Source organism: Archocentrus centrarchus, chromosome 18 (genome assembly GCF_007364275.1).
Source record: "Archocentrus centrarchus isolate MPI-CPG fArcCen1 chromosome 18, fArcCen1, whole genome shotgun sequence".
Taxonomy (NCBI): domain Eukaryota; kingdom Metazoa; phylum Chordata; class Actinopteri; order Cichliformes; family Cichlidae; genus Archocentrus; species Archocentrus centrarchus.
In genome coordinates, this window is record NC_044363.1 from 7,345,241 (window position 1) to 7,362,392 (window position 17,152).

Here is a 17,152-nt window from a genome sequence, read left to right on the forward strand (position 1 = left end):
TTAAATGTATTAAACACACACACACTGAAATTTGCTCTTCTCTATTTCACAGCAGCAAATTAAGTTTCCTGGAGATTTTCCTTTAGTGGAACCAGTCACAGTGGACCACAGGAACCTTTGAGCTCCTTGAAGTCAAAGACTTATTTACCCTCAGGCTGGTTTTCAGGGGCTCAACATGGAATATATGGCATACGTTTTAATTTCACTTGCATATTTCCATTTTACACTTTACATGTTACTATTTTAGGGCAGCACGGTGGCGTAGTGGTTAGCACTGCTGCCTCACAGTTAGAATACCATCTGGAAGGCCTGGGTTCGATTCCACCTTGGCCCAGGCCTCTCCCTCTCTCTGTGTGGAGTTTGCATGTTCTCCCCGTGCTTGCGTGGGTTTCCTCCGGGTCCTCCGGTTTCCTCCCACATTCCAAAGACATGCACTTACTGGGGTTAGGTTAATTGGCTACACTACATTGCCCATAGGTGTGAATGAGAGTGTGAAAGGTTGTTTGTCCCTCTGTGTTAGCCCTGCGACGGGCTGGCGACCTGTTCAGGGTGTACCCTGCCTCTCGCCCTATGACAGCTGGGATAGGCTCCAGCCCCCCCCCGCGACCCTTAACAGGATGTGCGGAAGCGAATGGATGGATGGATGGATGTTACTATTTTCAAAGGCAAATAGCCCAAATTCAAAAGAAATATAATTGATAACCAGATTACTTGTTATTTTGCATAATGAGATACATATCACAAACACGACTGACACAAACACAGTCTAATAGAGGCCAATCATATTTAGAAAACTGACTCTTGTTTGACTTGATTGCTGAGGTCATCACACTTCTGTAGCATGAAACAAGCTACCACTTATTCTGTCTGAGCACCAAACCACACTTAATCTTGATCGGTATCAAACATCACAGGTATATTTCACTGCTCACCACAGACTTGGTGCATGTGTTTCAGAAAAAGAAAAATACCTGAAGCGACAGTTTCAGATCAGCAGTTGACCACAGTGAGCGCCTGTAAGCTGCAGCCGCTCTGTTCCTGGAACAGCGTTTATATGCATGTGAAAAAATAAAGCAGATGGAACAAGTTGGTTTAAGGTCAACTTCTAAATAACAGATGATGCTTTTGTTAGCATTTGAACTTTATATCTAATTAAAGTCATGTGGCTCTGGCAGCCAGTTGTATCTAACTGAATAAACATAAGCTCTAACAATTTATAGACCAAACCCAGCTGACAGTTTGTTCAACTACTAAAAGCATTATGTGATAATCCCTCCAGTCAGCTTTCTCTCTCTTTAAGACACAAAAGAACAAAAATAAACTTTGTTTTTTTTTGTTTTTTTTTTTAACGAAAGCATTACGGCACTCACAGCTGGAATAACATCTAGAACAGGGATTCCCAAATCCAGGCCTCGAGGGCCGGTGTCCTGCAGGTTTTATGTGTGTCTCTGCTTCAACACACCTGAGTCAAATACAGAAGTCATTAGCAGGACTCTGGAGAACTTGACTGTATACTGAGGAGGTAATTCCGCCATTTGATTCAGGTGTGTTGGATCAGGAACACATCTAAAACCTGCAGGACACTGGCCCTCGAGGCCTGGAGTTGAAGAGCATTGATCTAGAAAGTCTGGGTTCGATTCCACCTTGGCCCTGGCCTTTCTCTGTGTGGAGTTTTGATGTTCTCCCCGTGTCTGCGTGGGTGTCCTCCCACAGTCCAGCGACATTCAGTTACTGGGGTTAGGTTAATTGGTGATTCTAAATTGCCCGTAGGTGTGAATGGCTGTCTGTCTCTCTGTGTTAGGCCTGTGACAGGCTGGCGACCTGTACAGGGTGTATCCTCCCTCTCTCCCTATGACAGCTGGGATAGGCTCCAGCCCCCCGCAACCCTGAACAGGATAAGCAGAAGAAAACGGAAGAAAGCATAGAAACAATTTGCTACTCTGTGTAATACACACTGTTTACTTTGCAGGGCAGCTCCCAAACATGTATGAATATTTGTTAAATGGTCCTTATTGCTCCTAGAGGACCAAGCATTAATTCTAAGTCTTAAATCATGGGGGCATTTTGGAGTGACTACAGTTCAGAAATGATACTTTCCATGTAGATAAACTGTAAATGTCTTTGTCATCCATCCCAAATTTTACATGATTGTCTTTAGTTGTCTTTAATCTGTTCTGATTGTTTGTTTGTTTTTTACTGAAGTTCAGTAAAACTTGAAATATCAGTGGTATCTATCCATTCATATACAACACATACACATCTAACAAAGATGCAGAAATAACACACACATCCATCCTCTTATCCTATTCAGGGTCACAGGGGGACTGGAGCCTATTCCAGCTGTCATGGGACAAGAGGCAGGTGCAATATGAACACTGTTTCAGAAACAGGTTGCAGAGAGACAGAAAGCAACTCACACTCAAATTCAGACCTGAGTACAATTCAGAAACACCAGTTAACCTAACCCCATTAACTGCATGTCTTTAGACTGTAGGAGGAAACCGGAGTACTCGGAGAAATCTTTTTTTTTTTTTTGCTTGTGAATTTAAATATATAATTTTGTTCTGCTGTTGCTTAAAAAAATGCTTTGTAATATACCTTCTTCTTTCCATTTTTTCCTACAATGGCATAATTTCCCTGCCTGCATTCACTGTCCTGGCCTCTTTGGAGACTGGAAAACTAGATATTAGCTAAATAAATGATTGATTGTTAGTTTAAGCCTGTCTCTACTTTCTCTCAATAAAATAACTTTGAGCTTTGAATTAAACAGGACATTTTTGTTTCATAAAAGATAATAAGGGGCACCTGGGTGGCTTAGAGGTGAAGCCAGCGACCACATACATATGCCACATTGCAGTGCGGGCAACGAGGCAAATTATCTCTCTGATGCAAGTGTCGGAGTATGAATGTGTGTGAATGGTAGAGAGTAAGCACTTAGCTGCAGATGGAAGTGTTTGTGTGAATCGGTGAACGAATGTATAAGCGCTTTGCCTGCCTAGTTAGAAAAGTGCTACATAAGAACTGGTCCATTTACCATTAATGAAGCCCCGAAGATAGTTTATGGTCCTTCTTTTCAAGTCCAAAATTCACTGCACAGTGAAGATGGCTAAAAGACAAGGCCTCCATCATGAGCCATTGCACCGAGCATTTTAACACTCTTTTCTCAATCAACCAGACACTGCAGCTCACGGCCCCTGAGTGCATCTCCTGGCAAACTGTCAAGACATGCTACATGAAATATCAATAGTTGAAGAGACCACTAAAGCTATTTCACAGCTAAAGTCTGGCAAGGCTGCATGAAATGATAGCATACCTCCAGTGATCTGGAAGCATAGTGGCTTGAACCTTCATTCCAAGCTCCACAAGCTCTTCACATCTCTGCTGGGAAAGAGACAAACTTCCTCATGACCTTTGCGATGCAGTCCTTGTAATGTTGTAAAAAACAAAGGTGATCAGTCAGACTGTTTAAACTATCAGGGGATTATCTCTCTTTCTTATTCCAAACAGATTGGTTTCATCCATTGCCAAAGAACATCTACCTGAAAGTCGGTGTGGCTTAAGAGCAAATTCCTTTGTGGATTTGAACAAAGCCTTCAACACAATGAGCAGATCATGGAGGGTCTAAGCTGCCCCTCAAAATTCTTGAGGATGATCATGCAGCTCCATGAGGGACAGATGGGACAAGTGAGGAACAACAGTGAGCTCTTCAAGCCCTTTCCAATACTGAACAGCATCAAAGAGGGCTGTGTTCTCACACCAACACTGTTTTCCATTTTCTTCAGCATGATGCTGCATCAGGCAATGAAACCATTGGGTAAAGAGGATGGCATATACATTCACTATCACACTGACAACAGCTTGTTCAACCTAAGGAGCCTGGAAGCATGCACCAAAATAATGTAGCACCTCATTCAAGTATATTTATTTGCCAACGATGCTGCTCTTGTTGCCCACATAGAGCCAGCATGGAGCACATCGTGGCCTGCTTTGCTTTGTTTATGAGCCTCCACCAAACCAGACTTCCCACCTGCCTAACATCACCAGCAACCAGTCTGCAGTTAAATCTGTGCAACTTTTTACTTATCTTGGCTGACGCCAAGATATCTCCCATGACTCCAAGATCGACAAAAAGGACCTTTGAGCTGTTTGGTGTAGAGCAGCAAAATCTTGACTTATCATGCAAAAATCCAAGTGTACAGAGGTGTTGCACTACCCACGCTGCTGTATGAATCTGAATCATGGGTCACCTACAAGTGATGCCTGCAGCTGCTTGGCAGTTTCCACCAGCTCTGCCTCCGTTCCATCCAACATTGAGGCCCTCCAGCTGCTCAAATCATGACTTTGCTGGGCTTGATTTGGATGGAAGTCTACCATCTACGGTGAGCTCACCACTGGAAAATGCAACAGAAGGCCCCGAAAAAGAGGACCCATTAAGTCCTCCTTAAATGCTTGTAATATCAGCCCTTCACAATGGACAGCCCTGGCCTCTGATAGGAAAAGCTTGCATAGGTGAATCAGCTTAGCAATTAAGTCTTTTGAAGTCACTGTAGAGCTGACCTGGAAGAAAAAAGGTGCAGATGAAAAAAAATCTGTCATCCAACGGTCCTGAATCTGTCCTTAAACTACAACTGTAGCAGAGTCCACCTATCTCAGATAGACCTTGTCAGCCATCAACGTGCCTGCAGCTGACATGGATGCCTCCTTCATAAATCTTTGTTTCTCAAAGCCATGCCAAGAGACAGTCAGTTGTAGAGTGAATCTCTCTTGCAGTAATTGCAATACATTCATTTCAGTCAAACGCTGCCACCTGCAGTACATCATAAAACATTGCAGCAGGTTTTTTTTCCTTTGCCTTTCAGGCAGGAATAAGAGATGAACTGACACTGCCACCAAAAATGTTAACATATGAATTGTGGACTCACGGTGATTTTTGTCACGTAATTAGAAAATTAAATTTTGAAAATGTAGGTTGGTCACCTTTTCAAGGGAAAATGACTGCACTCTGATGCTGTCCTGTGGAGACAGAAAACACATTATGCAGCCCTCACTTTGTTTCCAGTGTGTCAGCAGCAGCTCTGAGAACTCTTATTACTGTCCACAATGTATTATCCAGATTCTCTTCAAATATCCAACTTTGCTCTCATAGGTTTAAAGAATCATTTACATAATTTTGTTAGGAAGCAATCTCACCTGCATCAGCAGAGTCCAGCTGGTTTCCTGCTCACTCTTTGCTGCTGTTTTAAGTTCCTTCAGTTCAGTAAGTAACATGAAGTCATCACATCCTCTGTGACAGTTTGGTTGGACTGTTAATAACCTCAGAAAATGCAAAAACATTCAGCTGAAATGTGTGAACAGCTTTACTGGGTTAAGTTGCATCCAACACCTGAAACCCTGAAGGTACAACTAGAAACAAAGATGAAACAGACTTACAGGGATGTAAAATCATTACTTTATTTTCCATGTTTGATCCCAAAGACTGAAACCAGTGAATGATTTCAATTTAGTTCAGTTCAGTCTTACTTATTTTGCACTGAAACAACAAATAATCACCTCAACCCATATGTTTTCAGCCTACAACAAAAATAAAGGGATTGGCCTCACTCTTCCAATACTTTTGGAGCGAAGTTTAAATGCCATTTTCAGGCATTCTGAATTCATCATCCAAAAAACACTGATTTAAAAGATATTTTCCACTATTATTTTGTTGTGCTGTCTCCCTCCTCTTAACCTAACCAGTTGGCAGATGACTGCCCCTCCCTGAGCCTCTTTCTGCTGGAGGTTTCTTCTTGTAAAAAGGGAGTTTTCCTTCCCTTTCCCTTACAATTAAAAGTGCTTTGATACAACTGTTTGTTATTTGTTGTGATTTGGTGCTCCAGTCTCACTGTACATTCTGTATAATGACAATAAAGACATTCTATTCTATTCAATTCTATTCTATTCTATTCTATATAAATACAATTGAATTAGACTAAACAGAGCTATTTGGGCCTACACAATTTTGTGGACACATGGAAGAACTAAAATCTATAACACTTTGCATTAGAACGCACAGCTGGTGGTTGATGGGACAGTAAGAGGACATCCAATCAATCTTTCAGTTTGCTTTTCTTCAGTCGATTATGAACATCAACTTTTCCGTTAATGTTTGGTTAGGTTTATATGATAAAACTACATTTTTTTGTTACAAACAGATTTGAACCCAAAGTGTTCTCCTAACCACTTCTCCACAATGCCACCTTCTAAACCATTAAATCAGACATACAATTTGGCCCTTTCAGTTATTTTTTTGACATTTCGCCTTCCCCTCCAATAAGAGGGTTAAGTGAAATGTCAAAAAAGTAACTTAAAGTGCCAAATTTTATGTTTTTCTTGACATCAATTCACAGACGAGAAGCGGGCGCGGCCGGAAGCGGCCCGCGGGCCACAAGTTTGGGCACCCCTGGTTTAGACCCACAGCAATGACTAAAAGAGGCCCTAATACAGATCTCTGGGGAACCCTTTTTTAAAAAGCAACAAATTAAAGCACAGGCCATCATATTTAATGCACTGTGTCCTTTTACTGAGATAATATGTGAACTAACTGCATTCTATTAGAAACTTGAATGACGAAGTCTAAGTGTTAAAATGGCAGGCATATTAAGAGAGTTTATGAGTCAAATAACAAGCCAGAAGAAATAAGGTGCTTGTTAAAACAATTCAATGCTGCCAACCTATCACAGACAGGAAGAGAATCCTTAAAAACATAGGAAGGTAGAACCTGTGAGCTTTTGTTCACCAAAAGGCACTTAATGACTTCCCAGAATTTCTGTGGATTATTTAGATTCCCAGATTTCATTTCCCATTTTCTTTTTCAACAGGCAAAGCGATGAATTAAAGAATAATCCAGCTGCAGACCAAGGTACTTGTAGGTCCTCACCATCTCCACATCAATCCCCCCAATAGAGACTGGCTGTGGGGGTGGTCCAGACCTATTTAAGTCTCCGTAGTCTTGGACGTGTTCAGCAGCAGTTGGTTCAGTTTGCACAAATCCACAAAGTCATCCAGCAGTCTCCTGTACTCGTCCTTCTGTTCACTCCTGACATACACGACAATGGCCACGTCATCTGAGAATTTCTGCATGAACGCACCAGTACTGCTGATCACAGGCCTGTTGCACACCTTATCTGGGCCAGATAAAAAAGTAAAGAAATGTGGAAAGCAAATGTAATATAAGCAAACTGGTTGTTCATTAATTACATTGAAGTTTTAATCAAATTAGAAGCAATGATTACTAGTTAGGAAAATTATCAAAGTCCAAGAAACACAGAGCACTCAGAACAAGGAACGTTTAGGGGTTTATTACTTGAAAGGCAGCTTTTAACATTTAGTGAGACACAATGCATTTTTATAGGAAATGTCAAGCAGCATAAAAAACACAGAAGTGCTTCTGCAGCTTCTCACAATTCTGGAATGTGATAACACTGACTTCACTTGTGACCTTCAACCACAATATTCAAGACTGTAAGTGTATTCTTTTGCTGTGATTTACTGTCATACACTAATCAGCTGTATATACAGGTGCAAAAAGCAGGCTGAATAACAATAATGAAACACACATGCTCCAAATGATTATCTTTTCAGCCCTGATTATATTTTTGTGTGTTCCTTTAATCGAGGTCAGCACACAAGAGAGAGTTACACTTCTTACAGGAAAACATCCGGACACAGCACATGACTAAGTTTAAAACAGGAGTTAAGCAGAAAAAGCATTACAACAACTATTTTTACCTTAATTGGTTGCACACTAATGTATCAGAGTTACATAGTGATTATAACAATAAAGTATTTTCCAACATTATTCCAGCTGACACTGCAGGAAAGAGACAGGATAAAGCCAATTTACCATCACCAGTTAAGCATGCATATCTTTGTAAGAGTCGACCGAGCCCCTGGTTCTAGAGTCTACAGCTCAATCCAGAATCAGAGCAATAGAGCTCGTCTCGGATTGCATTTCTGACTCTTTCTTTGCAGCCTGGTTAATGTTGGTAGCCGCCCTGATTGCAGACTTCATTGATGTCTCCATCCAAGCGTGAGGAAAGGCTGTGTGCTCACCAGCAAAGTGCACCCTGCCTTCATTTTTAAAGAGCTCTGTAGCATACTCTAAGTGTTGATAAGGTGTGAACAGAGCGAAGGCACCCAAGCTGTAAGGATCCATGCTCCACTTCTTCACCAACACCCCTGTGCAGAGAGCCCTGACCTTCTCACCATGAATCTTTGCCAAATCTCTCAAAACCAGCTCTTTAAGGTCTTGGTCACTTGCACCTAGAAAGAGTAGTGAGTCATCAGACCAGGTGTAGGACGCCAGGAGGACACCGATCGTCTTATTTCGGAAACTGTGGCTGGGATAGTAGATGAAACGAGAGGGCCCATCTGTGATGCTCTTTCCTCCTCGGATGCTGTCATCCTCCCAGAACTTGTTCTTGAAGGTGAGCAGGATTTTAGTGGAGCTGTCATAATGGACAGACCTCAGGGCCTCCATCTTTGGGATGGAGAGAGGGGGATCAAAATCTATGAAAAGAGCTGCTTTGGCTGTTGTTGTTACCAGGACGGCGTCAGCTGGAAGTTCAGTAAAAGAAGACTGTTGACCACTATGGTAGGATACAGTGACTCCTTCATCTGAGTGGTTGATATGCTTGACTGTGGAATTAAGAAGAATAGGAACATCAAGGTCCTTAAGAAAAGCTTTGGGGAGAAGGTCTGACCCACCGGTCACTTCACTGTACCTTTAAGATGAAAATAAAGAGAAATATATTTATTTCATGATTTTGGTAGTGAACAGTTTCTAGTAAAGGTTTGTAAGGTTTTTGTTCATTTAAGAATAAATTGTTGTCTCTAATCTGTTTTTTTCCTGGACATAAATTTAAGTTTTCCTTGTTTCAGACAGAAATTCCAACACATCACATCAAAAAAGCATGCAATTAGGTTAAAGTAATGAGTTGCTATGTCCTCCACTTCAAATATTAATATCTAAAGCTCCTCTAAAGACATCAAAGAACTGTAAATGGACTGTAAAGGGGGGATAATAAAAATAATCCACAACTTTGATCCTTAAACACATTAAGAATTTGATGTGATTTATGTCACTTATAACTTTGATCTCTCCTGTGAAATAAGTTATATTTAGTTTAGTATAGAAGCCTTACGTGACATTGTCATTAATGTAAGTTTGGTCATAGATCATTTCAGTCATTGCGGTGTACATAAGACTCTCTTCGTTAAGGAGGTCTCCAATCATCCTGATGGCTTCAGGACTCAGATCAGCTTCTTCTTTCAGGTACTCCTGTTAGGCAAACAAAGATTCTGGTTATGAAATCAAAGTGATTCAGAACAAAGGATCAAACTTTAACTATCATGAACTTTACCTTCACTGAATAATGGTCAAATTTACCCAGTGCAGCTTCACAACCATTGTTTATGACTTCAACTTTCACCTAAAGAAAATATATATCAAAGGAGACAATGTCATGTGTGCACATCCAGACTCCTACATGGCAAGCAGATGTAATGCCTGAATGAGCTCATATTAATCTTAGACTGCTCAGAGCTGTGTTAACCTCACATTAGACAGCAGATTACCATCAACTCATCTATAGTAAAGGTTGGAGTTTGTTTTAACCACTTGCTAAAAAGGACAGTTTTCATAAATTAGGACAGTATCTTTGAATTGCCTCATATATTTATTTTCACGTTACTGTTTTTCCTGATGAAAGCTTTGTTATATTTGGATGCTGTAAGCACGATTTATTTGTTTTTACAAGAGAGGTGGAACCTCATCTAAGCCACATGTTAACCTTTAAGAACAGCTTCTGCATATTAATAACTACAATGAGCAGTTAACAAAGTGCACTCATCAAAATCCAAACAGAGACTGCAATTATTTGACCTGCTTGGGAGGCATAAAAAAGTCTTTGCTGTCAAAAAGAAAAAAGCAATTAAAACAAACCTGCAGTTTTTCAGTAAACAAATAAATAAATGTCAGTTCAAATAAATTACAAATTGTATAGAAAACAAACCACATTCTTTGTTTTTAAATGATGAAAAGATGGCTCTCTGTGCAAGGTACAACTGTCAAAAATGGGTCTGTTGGAAGTACCTGCTAAACAAAATCAATCTAATTATGGCAAAACATTTGCTTTTAAACATTTAATGTCTGCTGGTAGAACCTCCTTACCCCTCCACGTACCTTCTCTAAAGCCTGCTGTAGAAGAGTGTCAGCTGATTTATGCATCTCATTTGCTGACAGATTGTACTTCAGGATGTTAGGGTTTTCCTTCACTTTGTATGTCTTCTGTGGCTCTATTCCATTCACCAGGTAGAACGTGTTGTCATCGTCCATGATGAACTCATTCAGCTCAACGCTCAGGTCTTTAGCAAACCAGAGGAGGATGCTGTTGAACAGAATCAGGTTGTGAGTGTCCCCGGAGATTTGAAAAATCATAATCAGAAGCAGCAGTAGACTATCACCACTGTTGTACTGAAATGATTAGTTTTAAAATAACTACTTTTACTCACTGATGAGAGTTTGGGATCCTCATGGCCCCAAGATCAGCATACCAGCCCTCTTCCTCATTCCTGTAGGTCTCCACACGCCCACCAACCCGTCCACTAGCTTCTAATATGGTGACCTTGTTTAAATATTACAAAATACAATTTAAACTTTTTATTAATATCAGTTAAATGTTATTAATTTTGTTAACCAACATGCTAATCTGTTTGATTAAGAAAGAGTTGCAATAGAAATGAACAAAAACCTCCAACACTGTCTTGTCCTGGGTCGGTGGCCCAGTGTTTTATGTTTTCTTGGTATGGTTTCCGTTTTCTCAGGTTGTTTAGTTATCTGTTATAGTTGCCTTCAGTTATTTCTAGTTCCTTGTGTCTCTCTGTATTGTGTGTCAGGTTTGCGTCTCTGTTCCCTTGTCATACTTCCTGTTTTATTTTGATATCCATCCAGCCCCTGTCTGTTGTATTCAGTTTTGCTTCCCTCTGGTCTCGTCTTAGTTATCAGTGTCACCTGTGTTCCCACCTGTTTCCTCTTCCCTCATCAGCCCTTCTGTGTATTTAAGTCCTGCGTTTTCTCTTCCTGTTGTCGCGTCGTTAATGTTTCAGTGCCTGCCTCCGGAGTCCTGCGTTTTTGCCCTTCCTCACCCGTTTCATCGCCGACCGTGACAAACGTTTTTTTTTACCAAGATTAGTCATGTTAGGATTACTAATATGACTGGTATTAATTCTAATCATTAACATAGCCAAAGGTTTGAAGAAAAACAAACTTTCTTTTTTTTCTTTCAAAATCTAAAATTCTTCCTAACAAAAAAGGTGTATTACACACACCGTATGTCCTGCTTTGTGAAGTAGCTGAGCAGCTGTCAATCCAGCCATGCCAGCCCCAACAATGACAACATGATGAGATGTGTTTATATGTGGAAGACCGTTCATTGCTGTCTGCAGCAGCTGATCGTAGTCAGTGTCATTCAGACAATCAGCCAGGCTAGACGTCCAGCTGGTCACAGTGTGGATTTGATACACTGTGAGCAACAACACACTCACAGAGACTAAAGACAAGAAATAAGAAAACACAGTGAATATCAGCATGTAATAAAGATTTGATCAAAACTTAAATGAGCCTATTTAATGCCTAAAGCTAACCAAAATATTTGAATTTGAGCAATAAAAATTACTTCTCATTAAAAAAGATATAATCAATCTACAACAAAAAGATTAAACTAAAAACTATACAAGTTAATTTATGAGTATTAGCATGTTTTGCTTGATTTTAGGTTGTTCGTTAAAATGTCTCCATCAGGATGCTCACACTACTTTAGTACAACAAAACAAAACTTGAAATACTCACATAATTTCACCACATGTAGACTCATTTTTGATGTTTGTCTTATTTTCTTCTGTGGTGATATGAAGAGGAATGTGTACTTTAATTTATAGGAAATATTTATAAACTACAGCTGTTGTTCAGTTGTATTGTTTAATGCATCACAGTAGTCAATTTAGTTTAAGAAACAAAAGCACTGGAATAGCATTCAGTCATTATTATTTGGGACTGATGGGAAAGATTTTATACATAAAAATAATTGACTATGAATATTTTCTGTTATACTCAGTGAAATTGTCATGAACTTGTTCCTTTTTCTGTATTTACTTACTGTATATATGCAGTTTTATGATCTCTGTAGTTTTACTATTAGTATGCTTTGCACAGGTATATACAGTGGTGTGAAAAAGTGTTTGCCCCCTGCCTCATTTCCTGTTTTTTTGCATGTTTGTCACACTTAAGTGTTTCGGAACATCAAACCAATTTAAACAATAGTCAAGGACAACACAAGTAAACACAAAATGCAAGTTGTAAATGAAGGTGTTTATTAGTAAAGGTGAAAAAAAATCCAAACCATCATGGCCCTGTGTGAAAAAGTGATTGCCCCCCTTGTTAAAACATACTATAACTGTGGTTTTTCACACCTGAGTTCAATTTCCCTAGCCACACCTAGGCCTGATTATTGCCACACCTGTTCCCAATCAAGACATCACTTAAATAGGAGCTGCCTGACACAGTAAGGTCCACCAGAAGATCCTTGAAAGCTACACATCATGCCGAGATCCAAAGAAATTCAGGAGCAATTGAGAAAGAAAGTAATTGAGATCTATCAGTCTGGAAAGGGTTATAAAGCCATTTCCAAAGCTTTGGGAATCCAGCGAACCACAGTGAGAGCCATTATCCACAAATGGCGAAGACATGGAACAGTGGTGAACCTTCCCAGGAGTGGCCGGCCGCCCAAAATTACCCCAAGGGCGCAGCGACGACTCATCCAAGAGGTCACAAAAGACCCCACAACAACGTCCAAAGAACTGCAGGCCTCACTTGCCTCAGTTAAGGTCAGCGTTCATGCCTCCACCATCAGAAAAAGCCTGAGCAAAAATGGCCTGCATGGCAGAGTTCCAAGAAGAAAACCACTGCTGAGCAAAAAGAACATTAAAGCTCGTCTCAATTTTTCCAAAACGCATCTTGATGATCCCCAAGACTTTTGGGACAACATTCTGTGGACCGATGAGACAAAAGTGGAACACTTTGGAAGGTGTGTGTCCCATTACATCTGGCGTAAAAGGAACACTGCATTTCAGAAAAAGAACATTATACCAACACTAAAATACGGTGGTGGTAGTGTGATGGTCTGGGGCTGTTTTGCTGCGTCAGGACCTGGAAGACTTGCTGTGATAAATGGAACTATGAATTCTGCTGTCTACCAAGAGATCCTGAGGGAGAGTGTCAGACCATCTGTTCGTGTACTCAAGCTTAAACGTACTTGGGTTCTGCAGCAGGACAATGATCCTAAACACACCAGCAAGTCCACCACTGAATGGCTGAAGAAAAACAAAATGAAGACTTTGGAGTGGCCTAGCCAAAGTCCTGACCTGAATCCTATTGAGATGTTGTGGTATGACCTTAAAAAGGCCGTTCATGCTCGAAAACCCTCTAATGTAACTGAATTGGGACAATTCTGCAAAGATGAGTGGGCCAAAATTCCTCCAGAACGCTGTAAAAGCCTCATTGCAAGTTATCGCAGACGCTTGGTTGCAGTTGTTGCTGCTAAGGGTGGCCCAACCAGTTATTAGGTTTAGGGGGCAATCACTTTTTCACACAGGGCCATGATGGTTTGGATTTTTTTTCACCTTTACTAATAAACACCTTCATTTACAACTTGCATTTTGTGTTTACTTGTGTTGTCCTTGACTATTGTTTAAATTGGTTTGATGTTCCGAACCACTTAAGTGTGACAAACATGCAAAAAAACAGGAAATGAGGCAGGGGGCAAACACTTTTTCACACCACTGTACTTTCTGAGGTGTATGTGGACAGATTTTTAGCCCCCCCAACCCCCACACACACACACACACACACACACTCACACACCCTCTCAAAGTTTTCTATGTTTTCTGTTTGCAGGTCTCACTTATTCATGGACTTATAAAATAAAAGACTTCTATTACAGGGTTTTTATTTTCCATCATCCGTTTTCATTTTCATCAAGCCTCCTCTTCACACACTGACCTAACTTACCGACTGTCTTTAAACCACTTTGAAAAGCTTTTTTTTTTTTATCCCAATAGCATTTTTATCCTTTTCCGCCTTCTGTTTTGTGCCCCTTAGATCTTTCTTTTATGCCTCTCCGGCACTTGTCGTCAGATGAAAGCATGATTCAAAAGAAAACAGTCGCAATCGAGTGCGTTCTTGGAAGCACCATTGAAAGCGTGTGTGTGTGTGGGGGGGGGGGGGGGGGGGGGCAGCACTGTGGCACCTAATCAAGCATCGTACCTCTGTTATTGATCATATTACATGCACAGCTGCTAAATACAGAAAATGCCAACTACAGAAATAATTTCCCCACATTGCTTTGGTGCCCCCACCCCCCCCCACATGCGGCACCCCTATGCATTGAATATAGTGCATACCCACTTTCTGCACCACTGCATTTAAATATCCTAGGAACCACAAGTAAGCCAGCAGTCTGAGAGTGAAGTGCTCTATTGGGGTAATATGGGACTATGAGGTCTTTGAGATAAGATGGTGTCTGATTATTCAAGACCTTGTATGTGAGGAGAAGGATTTTAAATTCTATTCTAGATTTAACAGGGAGCCAATGAAGAGAAGCCAATAAGGGAGAAATCTGCTCTCTCTTTCTAGTCCCTGTCAGCACTCTAGCTGCAGAATTTTGGATCAGCTGAAGGCTTTTCAGGGAGCTTTTAGGACAGCCTGATAATGACGAATTACAATAGTCCACCCTAGAAGTAGTAAATGCATGAAATAGCTTTTCAGCATCAGTCTGAGAAAGAATGCTTCTAATTTTAGAAATATTGCGCAAATGCAAAAATACCAGTCCTACATATTTGTTTAATATGTGCATTGAATAGTATAGAATAGCATGCCATAAGATTGGAAAAATTACTCCAAGATTTCTCACAGTGTTACTGGAGGTCAAGGTAATGCCATCCAGAGTAAGTATCTGGTTCAACACCATGTTTCTAAGATTTGTGGGGCCAAGTACAAGAACTTCAGTTTTATCTGAATTTAGAAGCAGGAAATTCAGGTAAAGGTCATCCAGGCCTTAATGTCTTTAAGACATTCCTGCAGTTTAACAAAATGATGTGTTTCATCTGGCTTCATGGATAGATAAAGCTGAGTATCATCTGCATAACAATGAAAATTGATGCAATGCTTTCTAATAATACTGCCTAAGGGAAGCATGTATAATGTAAATAAAATTGGTCCTAGCACAGAACCCTGTGGAACTCCATAATTAACCTTAGTGTGTGAAGAAGACTCCCCATTTACATGAACAAATTGGAATCTATGAGATAATTATGATTCAAACCACTGCAGTGCAGTACCTTTAATACCTATAGCAAGCTCTAATCTCTGTAATAAAATGTTATGGTCAACAGTATCAAAAGCTGCACTGAGGTCCAACAGGACAAGAACAGAGATGAGTCCACTGTCAGAGGCTGTAAGAAGATCATTTGTAACCTTCACTAATGCAGTTTCTGTACTGTGATGAATTCTGAAACCTGACTGAAACTCTTCAAATAAACCGTTCCTCTGCAGATGATCAGTTAGCTGTTTTACAACTACTCTTTCAAGAATCTTTGAGAGAAAAGGAAGGTTGGAGATTGGCCTATAATTAGCTAAGACAGCTGGGTCAAGTGATGGCTTAAGATAAGATAAGATAAGATAAGATAAACCTTTAATGATCCCACGACGGGGAAATTTGTGCATTACAGCAGCTCAATACAGAGAAAAAATGAAAAGGATGAGTAAGAACAAATAACTAAACTAAAATAGTATAGAATAAAATAAAATAGCAAAAATCTATACACATATACATAAGCACTATATACATAAATATATATATATCAGTGTCAATACCCACATTTACATATACACACACGTCAAAACACTATATACAGATATCAAAATATTATATACATTTGTAGCCGGTAAGGTTTATTAAGTAGCAGTTTAATTACATACAATAATGTTACTTCACCCGATAAAACTGTTTAAAATTACAACTGGCTTTTAAAAGAATTTCAGTTACAGCAAATTATTCATCACTTAAATCACTGCATGCATTCACGTTTCAGTTTATTCTAGTTTTTGTAGATCTTTGCTACAGTCCTTCAATTCGAGCAGTAGTTCTTACTATGTGAGGCCCGTCAGAATTGAGATTGAGTCAGAAACGTTATGCGAATGATGTTGAGCACTCCCCCAAATTGCACCCCTCCAAAAAACGGGCATATCCTGTCAGATCACGTGGACTTATATCAATCATTAAATAATAATGCAGTCTGAAAATGAAAAAGAGTGCTCTATAACATGTATTTTACCAGATAAGCATTAAAATATAGTGAATGTTGCAAGTTATTCAATCACTTAGCTGACCTGCTAATATTGATGTATTTGAGGAATATGCAGGTAAACTGCTTTAGTGGCTTGGCTTGCCTTGAGAAATCATCTCTTTCCCGGCATCTATTAAGTCACATATAGCCTGAAAGGCGTGTCACTCATTTTCCATGGAAAGTGTAAAAAAAAACTATAACTTGGATAAGTGTCAAGTTACAATTCTTTGATTTAGATGGCGATTTTATGATGTTTTTGTCTGAGGTTGTGAAATTCAAATATATAATTCCTTCTGTTTAAACATAATTTGTGCTTGTTGCACGCTAGTCTGTGGATTTAAAGCAGTGCTAGGAGACCTTGCATTTGGGTGATTTGCTACCCCTACATGAAATGGCAGCTAAAGTGTTGTTCCAGTCTTCTGCTCCACTCCAGCCCCTCTTTTGATTAGTTTTAATGAGCTGAGATAGAACCTGCAGCACATCAACCCCAAAAGGGTAATGGATCTGACAGAGTACCAGGACAGGTTCTGAAGAACTGCATATGGGAGCTCACAGCAGTGCTCACAGGCCTGTTTAGCATCTCCCTGGAGCAGGCATCCATACCTACATGCCTCAAGTCATTGACAATCATCCCTGTGCCAAAACAATCAGCTATCAGGTCCCTCAATGACTATTAGCTATTAGCCCTGACACCGGTAGTGATGAAGTGCCT

At 40.1% G+C, this 17,152-nt stretch overlaps 1 protein-coding gene across 1 annotated transcript in view; it reads right to left on the reverse strand.

Annotated features, from left to right (window-relative positions):
• Positions 1 to 7,321: 7,321 nt before the first annotated feature.
• The window catches only part of LOC115797235 (L-amino-acid oxidase-like), a 28,279-nt gene continuing 18,448 nt past the window's right edge, over positions 7,322 to 17,152 (reverse strand). Inside the window, exons 3-9 of the mRNA XM_030753755.1 lie at positions 11,888 to 11,936; positions 11,368 to 11,588; positions 10,552 to 10,664; positions 10,223 to 10,427; positions 9,402 to 9,470; positions 9,183 to 9,319; positions 7,322 to 8,762 (exon numbers count right to left, since the gene is read on the reverse strand). Of these exons, the coding sequence (XP_030609615.1) occupies positions 7,949 to 8,762; positions 9,183 to 9,319; positions 9,402 to 9,470; positions 10,223 to 10,427; positions 10,552 to 10,664; positions 11,368 to 11,588; positions 11,888 to 11,912 (1,584 nt within the window). The 5' untranslated portion in view covers positions 11,913 to 11,936 and the 3' untranslated portion in view covers positions 7,322 to 7,948. The remainder of the gene's footprint in view (positions 8,763 to 9,182; positions 9,320 to 9,401; positions 9,471 to 10,222; positions 10,428 to 10,551; positions 10,665 to 11,367; positions 11,589 to 11,887; positions 11,937 to 17,152) is intronic.